Below are 13,617 nucleotides of genomic sequence, written 5' to 3' on the forward strand. Positions count from 1 at the left end.
GTGTTCAAGAGCTACACCAAATTTTTTTCCCCAAAGGCTTTTTTAAATCCATTGGATTTTTAAATCTAATCATGCTCTTTTGAAGTATACTGAGGTGTCGTGATTCTGGTCAATTTTCTCATCTTTGTTTATTATTAGTTCTTCAAACTGCAGATTCCCATTGACCAGTGGTTTTGCTTGTGATACAGAGCAGTTCTGTTTGACTTCCTGACAGTTTAGGAGTTTTCCAAGAGATTTTCATTTAAACTACAGTTAAGATAATCTACCGAAACAGTATAGTGAGCCAAGTATGTTTTCACTGTGGCAGTTATAGTAATTCTCATAGAATAGAGGTGTTTTGTTTTGTTTTTTATCATTTGGACATAAAATCGTGTAATACTGTCTATCACTCTTTAGGGCTCTGTTTAAGAAACTGAAAGGCTCCTCTTATTAAAGAAATAAGTGCAATCCTTTACTACATATATGCAAATATTTTTAATTGAGAAATTCTTTTTTAAGAAATGTGGGTACTATAAGAATATTTACCTGCAATAAACAATCTTTTTTGTTGTTGAATATCCAAGGTGCTATTTGAAGTGATTGATTAGTTCTGCTTCACAAATCATATGTGAGGCCACTAATATAATACGACCCAAAGAAATGAAAAAACTTACCCAAAGTCACACCAGAAGTCAGTGTTGGACCAGTAATAGAATCTCAAGAGTCCTGAAGTTTTTTTTCTTATTTAGATCTTGAAAGGGTGCATTCTCCCTCTGATTATCATATAGCAGTTGACTCAGGGGTTCTGTTACTGTAAGTGCAAAGGATCCCTCTGCACCCAGAGGCAGTTGACAAAAAGAGAATGAACAGTTCTGCTTTCCTATCCTAAATGGAAAGTTACTGCTGTACTAAGTAGGTGACTTATCACAGCATTGTATATTTGGTGACATTCATTCTTTGACATTGCTGTCCATTTTTACTAGGTGATTCCAAGCTCTTCCGGCCTAGAAGACCCCGGTCTAGCAGTGATGCCCTGTCTGCCTCTTTTAATGGAGAAATGCTGGGGAACCGCTGTAATTCCTATGATAATTTGCCCCATGACAATGAGAGTGAGGAGGAAGTAGGGCTTCTGCACATTCCAGCTCTAATGTCTCCTCCTTCCGCTGAGGACGTTGATTTGAGCCCACCAGACATTGGAGTGGCCAGCCTGGATTTTGATCCAATGTCCTTTCAATGTAGTCCTCCTAAGGCTGAGTCAGAATGTCTGGAGAGTGGTGTTTCCTTTTTAGATTCATTAGGATACTCAAAGGATAAACCATGTGCCAATACAAAGGATATAGAAACAGGTGGTAGTCAGTCGCAGACTCCAGGAAGCACTACAAGCTCTGAACCAGTTTCTCCAGTTCAGGAGAAACTGAGTCCATTCTTTACCCTGGACTTGAGCCCACCTGAAGAGAAATCATCTAAGCCATCCTCATTTACTGAAAAGGTCGTCTATGCTCTCTCTCCAAAGATTGGACGGAAGTTAACTAAATCACCTTCCATGAACATATCAGAGCCAATTTCAGTGACCCTTCCACCTCGGGTGTCAGAAGTCATTGGTACCATCTCAAATACTGCAGCTCAGAATGCATCGTCTCCAACTTGGGACAAAAGCATGGAAGACAGTGATGTCACAAATAGAACCCCCACCCAGATAGTAAAGATGAAAGCAAATGAGAGAGAGGCCCAAGAAGGATGTGAACCTGAAATCCAGCCCCTGGACCAGGTGGCTGCTGAAGAAGTAGAATTGCCAGGGAAAGAGGATCGGTCTGTCCCAAGCAGTCAGAGTAAGGCTGTAGCTTCTGGACAGACTCAGACAGGTACCGTTTGTTTTCCTCCCTTCTTTCTTTAAGTTAAGAGGGATCTTCAATCCTATGTGCCATCTGTGCCTTCTAACAGAGAAATTTGCACCACAGCTAGTCTTTAATCAAAGAGAATGCTTTCTTGAGTACTGCTGATGGCTCAAAGCCCTAAATTAAAATCAATCAAACAAAACTCCCCAAAGGGCCCATGGTCCTACTTCAGACCTTCACAAAAGTCCCCTTACCACTTTGGACAGTCAGAATTTGTGGATAACTTGTACACAACTTCATAGCTCTTGATTCTGTTTTCTCTTCTAATAAATACCGTTATGCTAGCCTTACAAGTTAACAAGCCAGCCTACACCATCCTATGTAAAAACTATACTTAATAACAGTTTGCAAGCACTCAAAGCTTGTGTTCTAAGCAGTCTTTTTTGAGTCAGGTGAGGAACCTGCTCCCCTGCTCCTTCTGTATCAATTCAAGAGGAGCTTGCAACCAAACCACTATTTTAGTTTTCCTTCTGAACCAGATATGTATTTTCAACAGCATTTGCATGTGGGATAGAAGATCATGGATTGCCATTTTGAAATATGGAAGGCATCTATTTTTTAATGATCAGATGGGGAGTGTTTGACTTTCCGTATAGGATAATGTAAGCTACCTTTTCATTCTCATTCTTTTTCCCAATTTCCCACTAGGAGCAGTTACCCATGACCCCCCTCAGGATCCCGTTCCTGTCAGTTCAGTCTCTCTTATCCCACCACCTCCGCCTCCGAAAAATGTCGCTCGAATGTTGGCACTAGCGTTAGCTGAGTCTGCACAGCAAGCCTCAACCCAGACATTGAAGAAACCAGGGGCTTCCCAGGCTGGGTATACAAATTATGGAGACATAGTGGCCACCGCTGAAGATAAACTGCCCAGTCCCTACTCTAGTGTTGCAATAGATAAGGCCTATTTCCAGACGGATCGACCAGCAGAGCAGTTCCACCTCCAGAATAGCACACCTGGGAACAGTGACCAGCCTCTCGCAGAGACAGCAGCTATTGGGGATCCCCCCCATTCCCACACAGAATCTGGGGAGCACCTCCATCAAGTAGATTTACCAGGGAATCAGTCACTTCCAAACTGTTTACCTGGGGACCCAGAAAAGGCTAGAATTGCGTCAGCTCCCTTAACTGACTCAGAGAAGTCTGATGATCATGGATGTTTCCCTGAAGACCAGGCTGGGAAGCCCAGTGTGTTGAGTGTTTCCTTTGCAGAGCAGGACCAGTCTGTGCTCCACTTCTACAGTGAGCATCAGCTTCCCTCCTACCTTGGTTCAAGTGTGGATAAGCCCCATCACCCTTCAGAACTCCCAGGCGAATCTCCCATGCCTGCGAGTTTGCCAAGGGACAAAGTCTACCTGCCTTCTGGGTCCCCTGAAGAGAATGCCAGCACAGCTACCATGGCTTACATGATAGCAACTGCGGCAGCCGAAACAAGAGCCAAGGACACCAGCTGGGTGATGGCTGAACAGTCTGCTGCTGCTGACTATGTTGCTACTGACTTTGCTGCTGCCACCCTCCAGCGCCCCCACAGAAATCGTCCCCTCCCTGCACCTCCTTCCCAGAGGCCAGCAGAGCAGCCACCAGTCATGGGGCAGGTACAAGCACCAACCAGTATAGGAGTAAATAATTCCCACAAGGTAAGAAGGAAAGGAACTCAATAAGGTGAAATATGCTTTTTTCAAAGGTATGTCATTTTTCAGCAGGGTGTGTTCTTATCTGTGAGTCAGATGCAACATTATTTTTTAAATCCTGTGGCAGGTTTCCATTAAATAGTTCCCATTTGAGGTTGGAGTCTGCCTGGCTGCTAGTTTTTCTCTGAAGAAGAAGAAGCAGTTAATTGACAATGAGTTTCTTCTTCTGTAAGCATCTAGGTCAATGGTGGCGAACCTATGGAACATGTGTTATTTGTTTTTCTTTGAAGACAAAAGATGTTAATGTATGAGCTGTTTTTCTAAACTAAAACCTCAGTATTCAGGTTTAATTGCAGTGTTGGCACCTTTTGATAAGTAGGTTTGGGGTTGCAGTTTGGACACTCGGTCTCTAAAAGGTTCACCATCACTGATTTAGGTCTTTTCTTCAGAGTAATGTAATGCAGAGATCTTGATTGCATGAGACCAGCTGGGCTTTAGCTGTCAGGTATAAGGGTTGTTTGTCTCTTCCTTTCCCTTCCCTTCTCTTCTCTTCCTTCTGTTTCTTTTCTTTTCCACTTCCATCACTGACTAACTGTGACTTTGGGCAAGTCGTTTTACCACCCTCTGACAATTATTCATATCTGCACAATGAAAAAACCTCATCGTTAAGACATTTGTAAGAGTCTGCCTTACAGGCTTCGTAAAAGTGTAAGACATTACAGTGCAATAGGATTTGTGTTATTTTTTAACTAACCAGCCGATTGTTCCATAGCCAAGTCCTTGTTTTGATGAGAGAATTTTTTATACAGACCTAAGGTTTTTTTCCTAGTTTTCTGATTTTTAAAAAAATGCCACAGGTTTTTTTGTGATCACCTTAAACTAAAAGGACTTAAATTTCTAGTTCTTCTTGGAAGATGCTATTTCTAGCAGTTACTTCTCAGGGATGGCATCTTTGTAGTCTTGCTGTGAGAATTATATTTGGCCTGTAAATCCACAGACGGAATGGAGTTAAAAAAAGTGGTGGAAGACGATAACCTCTGAATTGAGTGTCACCTTATTGCCCTTCCTTGTATTGGGGTGTTTAAAACTGCTCACTGTATACAATTGTAAGTCACATAAAAATCCTCCAGATGACAGAGTCAACTGTTTTCTTTAAATAAAATGTTCTTGGTATTGAGGCTAAGCTAGATTGATAAGCTGGGCATTTGTTTTTAAGCTTTACAGTGTTACTTGACTAAACTTTTATTTGAGCCTGCACATAAAAGACAATGCCATAGGCAATCTTGTGTCACATTTCAAATATATAATGAATTAGAAACTCTGAAGAGTTCTCGAGATGTGATATGCCAAATAGCATAGGCCATCCTTTCCTGGCAGCGGCAGTGGAGATTTCAAACTGCCACCCAAATAGCCTCAGCTGCAAGTTAAAAATGTAATAGCATTTGATTCCTTGGAGGGTCATGAAAAATGGACTCATAACATTGTCTTTTTTCAATAGGTTCAAGGATCAGTTCCAGCTCCAGAGAGGCCACCTGAGCCTCGAGCCATGGATGACCCTGTGCCCATCTTTGTCAGTGATGGCAGTGCAACTGCCCAGTGTCCCATGGCTGCTGCTGCTCTCCAGCCAGGCCTACCTGAGAAGGTTCAAGAAGGCACCAGGGCCCCGCTACTTCACCTGCGTGCTGAGTCTTTCCCTGGGCACTCCTGTGGTTTCGGGGCACCAGTGCCCCCTACCAGGGCCATGGAGAGTAAGATCGCTGCTGCCTTACACTCCAGCAGTGCAGATGCCACCAGCAGTTCCAACTACCACTCCTGTGTTGCTGCTTCATCAGCCTCAGTGGATGATGTGTTGCCTTTACCACTTTCTGTCCCTCAACCCAAGCATGCTTCTCAGAGAATAGCTTACTCCTCTTTTGTCAGGTCCGAGGTTGCCACTGAGCCCTTTGGCCCAGAAAATTGTTTGCATTTCAGTATGACTCCAAACTGCCAGTTCCGTCCCCAGAGTGTACCTCCACATCATAATAAGTTGGAGCAACACCAAGTGTATGGTGCCCGATCAGAGCCACCAGCCTCCATGGGTCCCCGTTATAACACCTATGTGGCTCCAGGAAGAAATACATCTGGACATCACTCCAAGCCATGCAGCCGGATTGAGTATGTTTCTTCTCTGACCTCCTCTGTTAGGAGTGCTTGTTACCCCGAGGATGTTCCACCATACCCTACCATCCGGAGGGTGCAGTCCCTTCATGCACCCCCATCATCCATGATCCGCTCTGTCCCCATTTCTCGGACAGAAGTTCCCCCCGATGATGAAGCAACCTACTGCCCAAGACCCCTGTACCAGTATAAGCCATATCAGTCCTCCCAGGCCCGCTCAGATTACCATGTAACTCAGCTTCAGCCTTACTTTGAGAATGGACGGGTACATTACCGCTACAGCCCTTATTCCAGTTCCTCCAGTTCCTATTACAGTCCTAATGGAGCCCTGTGTGATGTGGATGCCTATAGCACAGTGCAGTTGAGGCCCTTTCACCGCCTGCCAAGTCGAGATTTTGCTCTCTATAATCCTAGGCTGCAAGGCAAGAACTTGTACAGTTACCCTGGTTTGCCTCCACGTCCCCGTGCCAGTGGCACTGGCTATTTCTCTGGTAATGACCATAGTGTAGTCAACATGCCTCCACCTGCTGATGTAAAGCACACCGGCACCTCTTGGGACTTCGAGGACATGGAGAAATACCACATGCAGTCCATCCGGAGAGAAAGCCGTGCACGGCAGAAGGTGAAGGACCCTGTCATGTCTCAGTATGATAACATGACTCCAGCCATGCAGGATGACTTGGGGGGGATCTATGTCATCCATCTACGCAGCAAATCTGATCCTGGGAAAACTGGACTTCTCTCAGTGGCAGAGGGAAAGGAGGGGCGACACTCAACCAAGGCTGTCAGTCCTGAGGGAGATGACCGCTTCTATAGGAAGCACACAGAGCAGGAATTTGATAGAGTCCTCCACCATGGAGGCTACAGCAGTGCACAGGCAGAGAAGCCATCCCTCCCTCAGAAGCAGAGCAGCCTTAGGAACAGGAAGCTCCATGACATGGGTTGTAGTCTCCCAGAGCACAGGGCACATCAGGAAGCAAGCCATAGGCAGTTGTGTGAATCAAAAAATGGGCCACCTTATGCCCAAGCAGCTGGCCAGTTAGATTATGGGCCCAAAGGGATTCCAGACACTCCTGAGCCAGGCAGCTACCATAACTCTGGAGGAAAATATGCCCCATCAGGGCAGGAGTCTTTAAGACTAAATCACAGAGAGGTAAGGCTCTCCAAAGAGCTGGAGCACCCTCGAGCCAGACAGCCACCTGCCCCTGACAAACACTCCAGAAACTGCTACAAGGAGGAGGAGCACTTCACCCAGTCAGCAGTCCCACCCCCTAAGCCAGAGAGGAGTCATAGCCTAAAGCTGCACCATACCCAGAACCTGGACAGGGATCCAAGCGTGCTATACCAGTACCAAACACATGGCAAGCGCCACAGCAATATGACTGTTGTGTCCCAGTATGATAACCTGGAGGATTACCACTCCCTGCCCCAGCACCAGCGAGGCGGCTTCGGAGGGGCAGGCATGGGGACATATATGCCCTCTGGCTTTGCCCACCCACAGAGCAGGACATATGCCACAGCACTGGGTCAGGGGGCCTTTCTGCCCACAGAGTTGTCTTTGCAGCACCCTGACACACAGATCCATGCAGAATGAGCCCCGGGAGCAATAGAGTTGAAGCAGCCTCTGCTGGACAGTGGACTGTTCTATTTTTTTCAGTAACAAAAAAGATTAAAAAGAAAAAAAAGGTACAAAATCTCCAACCACATTTAAGAAACAAATGTAATAAAAGTAAGCAAATCACCATCTTTTCCCCTTCCCTGCTTCATTACCATCCTTCCATCTATAGGCTGTCATTTTTGTCTTTAAGAGAGATCTGAATGGTTGTAAAGCACTGTGTTGGAAACCTAGTAAAGAAACTTGTCACAGACTGTACTTGCCATATAGAGCTGATCTGTAAGAGCCTGAGGACTGCCTTTAACTGAATTTGAATTTAACTTTGTCTTTTCTTAGCACGTGCTACCTAGTTCAGAGCAGTTTACATGTCTTTCCTGGTGGGCTTTTTTTTGCGTTTGTGTCCCTGCTTCCCTACCAGTGGGTGTACAGCTTGCCCAGTTGGAGACTGAGAACATCACTTCATTGTCCAATAAGGGACTTGCAGATTAAGTTAGGGTGGAGAAAAACTCCCTGATTCTTCAAATAAGTCACTCGGATAATTAGCAGCATTGTAATTAAAAAGTAAAAGAACTAAGATTTTAAGCATTTCCTAATAAATACAGAGTTATGAAATATCAGACCATTTAGACTCAGGCCAAACCATACTCTACATTATTTCTATACTTGGTCTTCACAGGTAAGTGAACTCATAGCACTGCAGAGGGTTTTTTGGGATTTTTTGTTTTGTTTTCTTAGTTAAAGTTTAAGGAAATTTATTAGGTAAGTGAAAGTGAAATTCTATTGTCAGCAAACCTGGTTAACTCCAGAAAACAGTATAAATGCTGTTAATGTGTTGCCTGTCTGCAGATTTTTCCCACTAATAATATTTAGTAAATTGTACTTCCAGTAAAACACAGTCTATTTTCCTAAATTAGCAACATTTTCTCATTAAAAGCCTTGCCTGATTTGACTGGATAAACAATTTCTCATGAATACAGATTTACATGTTAATTTGTTTCTAAACTAGAGTACAGGTTCCCTGAAATTATTAAAGTAGTTGTGATTTAGTGTACACAGCCCCATCTCTCCAGTTGGAGTTCTGTACAGCTACTATTTACGTCCTAAGGAGTCGTGCAGTGTTTGCTTCCTCCATACTATTGTGATCACAGTCTTAGTGTAATTGTCACTGACACCAGCATTCAGGTATAGCTCTTTATAACTCTGTAGACATGTTAAACATGTTTAATACCCAGGACTTTCTTTTGAAAGTTGCATTCCTTAGAAGAGTAGGAACAGGACATCTCTCTAACCCAACTCTATTATGTTTCCTCAGCTCATCCCACCACAGAAACACCAGACTAGAAAGGCAGTCCTGTATTTACAAAGTGAGATTGTCGTTTCATTCCATAACTTGTAATAATACTTGAGTTTTATACATTTACATATTTTAAATGCTCAGTTGTAGAAAACAGTTCATTCCATTTACTGAATGGTTGCTGCTCTGGCTTTTTAGAACTTGGAATTATCTTTTAAGAGGCTAAAATGCTGCTATTATTGCTGTGAATTTGTATAAAGAATAGGATCCATGCCAGTCATTTTTTTAATTTAAAAAAGTCATGTGATTGCTTTTTAAGGATTTATATTTAGAAAAAGTTTTAAAGACAAATTTATATATGAAAATACTCTATATAAGATTTTCTTTTGTTCCCAAGAATTGATCAGAGGAATGCAACAAAGACCAGAGTAGAAATCTTAAAACACCAATTTATGGAAAAGTCTGGAAGTTTAGGCCTCAGTGTTAAAAGTGCAGACTAAACTGATGAGGTCAAAACTTGAGGAACCCAATAGGTTACTTCATCCAGCACACACACACACACACACACACACACACACACACACTCACACACACACTGGGGGTGCTACGTATAGAAATTGAGCTCTAGTGAATATGCAGCACTACTTTTTAAAAAAAAAAAAAAAAAACCTTAATCATCTTTTTATCAAGTAGGCAACCCATTGCCCCTTGGGGACCATACCAGCCCTGAAATTGTTACCAGCAGCAGAGGTTAGGAAGAGGGGCTGGCATGACATGGCTTCAGTAACTGAGGACCCAGAACAAAGCAACAAAAGAAGTCCAGGCCAGTTTTAATATTGGTGGATTTGGTGTCACACATTGTTTACTCCTGGAACTAAGTCTGTTTTATAAATGCTAAAGTTGATTCCTCAGAACAATTTCTTTATTAATGTCCTATGGGCTTGGAAGTAGGTAAATATTTTGAGTATAGAATGATGATTCAAATTACTGGTGTAAGTGTGAAACAGACTTTAGATAAAGTCTAGAGTTAACATATGTAGCAACAGCCTTAACTTTGGATTCAGCTATTTAAAAGACTTTGTCCCCATCTTTCCCTTTCTAATACTGTGGGGGTAGAAATTGGATGCTAGATCACTGTGAGCCAGGTTACCTCAGCATTGGCCACCCTGTGTGTGGCTTCACAAATGCAGAATTGAATGTTGTTACTTTCAGATGTTGACATGGAGCATCGTGATCAAGGAAATGGAGCTGCCTTACGCATTAACCCATAATTCAATTCTATTGATACTTTCACAGCCTTGTCTCCAGGTTTCATCTTTTTGGCAAAATTCTGATTCCACAGTTTGGTTTGATGGAAATAAATATTTCCTGGATTTCTAGCTAAGAACTTTGCTAAAAGCCCCAGGGGTACCATTATCTTATTAATAAATTTATTCTGAGCCTTATTTCTTAGTGTATTCGATTTCCTTTTAAATATCCATTCACATGTTTTAAATGCTTAGTTTGAAGAAGTCCCTGGGATGGTCCCAAGGGTAGGGCCCACACATTTCTTACAATGGCAAAGCATTTTTTAAAATTTAAGGTCAGGTTGAAAAATTCTAGGACTAATTCTGTAAAGAGGAGGACTGTGAATGTGAGTGGGGGTAGAAGAGTGGGTTGTCATATTTGAATTAGTAATGTATATGACATAAATTTAAGATTTGCTCCTTTAGTTCAAGAAGGAGCATGTAAAGTCCATTTCTCTGTTCCAGTCCTATTGATCACCCACTCAGAATGTTGACAGAGTATCGCCTGAGCAGAGGGTGCAAGGGAATAATGAAAGCTAAGTATGTCAGGAAGTTACTTTCAAATGGTTAGAGGCATGTGATTGTCAGTATTGTGTGTTACAGAAATGTTGGGAATGATACATTTTAATGTGTGCAAGATGATATGTTGGTGTGCACAGAGGGTCTTTTTTTCCTTATCTGATTAGTACTGTTAATGTCCAAGAATAAAAATGGTTGTTTTACAGTTTAGATTCTGAGATAGCAAAACCTGATTTTTCAACCATGACCTGCATGAGAGAAGCATCCTAGAAAGTCCTAGATCATACTTCTGAGTTCTTTAATTTATATAGTGTTTTTTAATGTTTTAATATTTTTGTGAACTTGTGTAAATTGTTAATGCATATAAGCTTGTGTATTTTTGTAAATAGTTTTGTGATTCATTTCTTGCCCCTTATGTAAATATTTAGAGCTTCATTTCTTCCAAACTTATTTGAAGCTGAGTTGTGGGTTTTGGGTTTCCTTGTTTGTTTGGCTGGGGGGTGGGTGGGGAAAAGGGATTTTGTACTTGAAGATGGAGATATCTTGTGGTTTAATGCAAATGTCCCACTGAAAGCAACTCAAATATCAACAGAATTATTTCAGGTTAAAACATATTTTGTGTATGTGTTTCCTTTTTGACCTACAATGAATTCTAATGAAATTTATGGGGGGGGGGTCACTGATTTGGGATATTCAGACTAGAAGACAAGTGTTTGTATGACAGACTGTTATTTAAGGAAGGGGTTTAAACATCTCACTTCACCTCTGCCACAGTGTGCTGCCTGGCCAAGTTCCCTCCAGCTCAAACCACCCTCTCTCTCTCTCCCCCCTCCCCCCTCCCCCTCTCCCCCTCTCCCCCTCTCCCCTCTTTTTTGGTATTAGGGATCAAACTCAGGACCTTGCACTCTTGCACTTTCATGCCCCTGAGCTAAATACCTAGCCCAAACGCACATCTCTTAAGAGCCGCCAAGCCTCCTTGATCTGTTCTGGAAATTCTGGGCAGACATAATGCCCTATCTGCCCTCTGTTCCAGTGCCTGGCACCCAGCATGCAGTTCCCAGGAAGCTGAATTGGCTTCTTCTCTCAGAATCTTACAGATGGGGAATCTGAATAAAAACATTTTCAAATTTTTTTACAAAGCAGCACGGATGTCCTATTTTCTCTAAAGGGTAAAGTAAATCATCCCCTAGACTCAGCTGCCTGTGGTGAGCTGGCTCACATCACATCTGGGTAGAGAGGTAAGACAAGTTGCTGTAGATCTGAGCCAAGTGTCTCGAGTCACCCAGCTGCCCAACAGGCTGTCCAAAGCTTTTTCCTGTGCCACATTCTCAAAAAAAAAAAAAAAATTCCAGTATCAGGACTTAAGAGGGTGGAGGGACAACCATCAATATTTAGCTCTTAATGGGTTTTCTTATTGGGAGTCAAATCACAAATCATTCATTTGAAAGAATTAGGAGACTGTCCCCTTTTGCAGTAACAGGAAAGTTGCCCTTTTAGTCCGGACACCTTACCTACCTCCGTGCCATGCTCCAATCTTAAGCAGCCATACAACATTTGGCTCAGCATATGCTCCTAGACCTGAGCATGTGTTCCCATGGAAACTGTTCACATGAGATGAAAAGGCATGTATGACATTTTCAATGTGTCTTCTAGTTTTCTGTGGCTCTTATCACCAAATTTCCTTCATTCTGGTAAATATATATATAGTCTCTACCTCTAGATATGTGTATTTGTCACTGAAGACTTGGTGACAAAAAAAACACTCATTACTGAAATTTCAGTCATTTGTGTTGCTGTAGGAAAAGGCACATTTTGAAGGAAAATTGATTCCCCACTGCAGTAAAACCTTGGGCATCTGGAAACACCAAAAATAAAACATTTTAATCATCCATGTTTTCCATATAGCTGAGAACATACTTCTTGAAAACTATGAAGTTTAATTTTTACTTTAAAAAATTAAAATATTTCTAGAGGATATTGCAAATCACAAACTTTGCTCCCAGTATATTTCAAGATTTACCATTTATACTAACAAATTACTGATCTGTAATTTAGTGAGACCCTTAAGGACACACTGAGATAAAGGAGTACTTCTATTGCAAATGGTTTTAACATCAGTACCCTTTTAAGGTTCTTCTTCCTTTTAAATAAGTTTTCTGTACCCTTTGCTTTGTGCTACCATTTCTTGTTACTGTCTATAAACTTATCTATAAATTTTTTTTGTCTTCGTGATTCTAACCTCGGAAATCACATAATTAAACTTGTCAAAATAGTAAGCAACATGCTCTGAACTGGGGTCCTGAAAGTTCATCTTGAATGGTATGGACTTTGTTCATCTAGTTATTGATACTCAAAGGCTTTTTTTTTTTTTGGCTCCTAACAATGAAAGACTAAAAATTCACCCTGCTTTTGACATTCTATGAAAATGTTGTATGACTAGACACTGGCATTTCCTCCTTTATAAAAGACTTAGCCCCATAAACAAAATGCTAGTCCATAGAGGATTTGGGCATCCATAATTTTAAAACATGAGTATTATGCAGAGCTACTGCATCAACTCAGTCATTTTTTAATTCCCCAAACTTCCTTGAAAGCATTCTGAAATTTCTCAGTCATTAGTTGATATTTTAAATTCAGCAAGTAGTTCTCCAATTCTGGAGTCCATGTAAAACATTTGGAGAGCTAGTTAAATAATATTCCTTAAGCACACACCAGTCTAACCCACTAGGTCTAGAATTGCACTTAGGAATCTACACTGTCAGTGAGCACTCAATGATCTGGATTCAGATGGTTAAGAAGTACTGATCTAGCCAGTATAATGGTCTTCTTTCTGAACAGTAACCCGTGTCTGGATCATTTAGCTTTATCACTTCTTCCTATTCACACCTTGGTTTCCTGTTACTTCAGTAATACTGGCTGCCATGGTTTGAATCTTGAATGTCTCCCAAAGGCCCATCTGTTAAAAGGCCTGGTCACTGGCACTATGGGAGGTGATGGAAGGTTTTGAAGGTGAAGCCTAGTAAATAGAAGTTATATCACTGACGGTTGCCTTTGAATGAGAGACTGGGGACCTGGCCCTTTCCTCTTTGTTTCCTGGTTGCTGAGGTGAACAGGACTCTGCCCCATACTCCGATGATGCACTGTGCCACCACAGGCCCAGAAGCAACAGGGCTAATCAACCATGGACTAGAACCTCTGAAGCCATGAGCCTTTCCTCCTCATAAGTTGATTACCTCAGGTATTT

At 42.0% G+C, this 13,617-nt stretch overlaps 1 protein-coding gene across 12 annotated transcripts in view; it reads left to right on the forward strand.

Moving 5' to 3' along the window:
• The window catches only part of Arhgap32 (Rho GTPase activating protein 32), a 320,258-nt gene extending 309,273 nt beyond the window's left edge, over positions 1–10,985 (forward strand). For all 12 annotated transcript variants that reach the window (XM_087214296.1, XM_087214295.1, XM_087214289.1 and 9 more), the window contains 3 exons: positions 963–1,841; positions 2,523–3,508; positions 5,001–10,985. In XM_087214296.1, coding sequence (XP_087070422.1) covers positions 963–1,841; positions 2,523–3,508; positions 5,001–7,253 — 4,118 coding nt within the window. In that variant the 3' untranslated portion in view covers positions 7,254–10,985. The remainder of the gene's footprint in view (positions 1–962; positions 1,842–2,522; positions 3,509–5,000) is intronic.
• The last annotated feature ends 2,632 nt before the right edge of the window (positions 10,986–13,617 follow it).

Source organism: Heterocephalus glaber, unplaced genomic scaffold (genome assembly GCF_053883595.1).
Source record: "Heterocephalus glaber isolate CG9 unplaced genomic scaffold, H.glaber_assembly_v1.0 deba00001446, whole genome shotgun sequence".
Lineage (NCBI taxonomy): Eukaryota > Metazoa > Chordata > Mammalia > Rodentia > Bathyergidae > Heterocephalus > Heterocephalus glaber.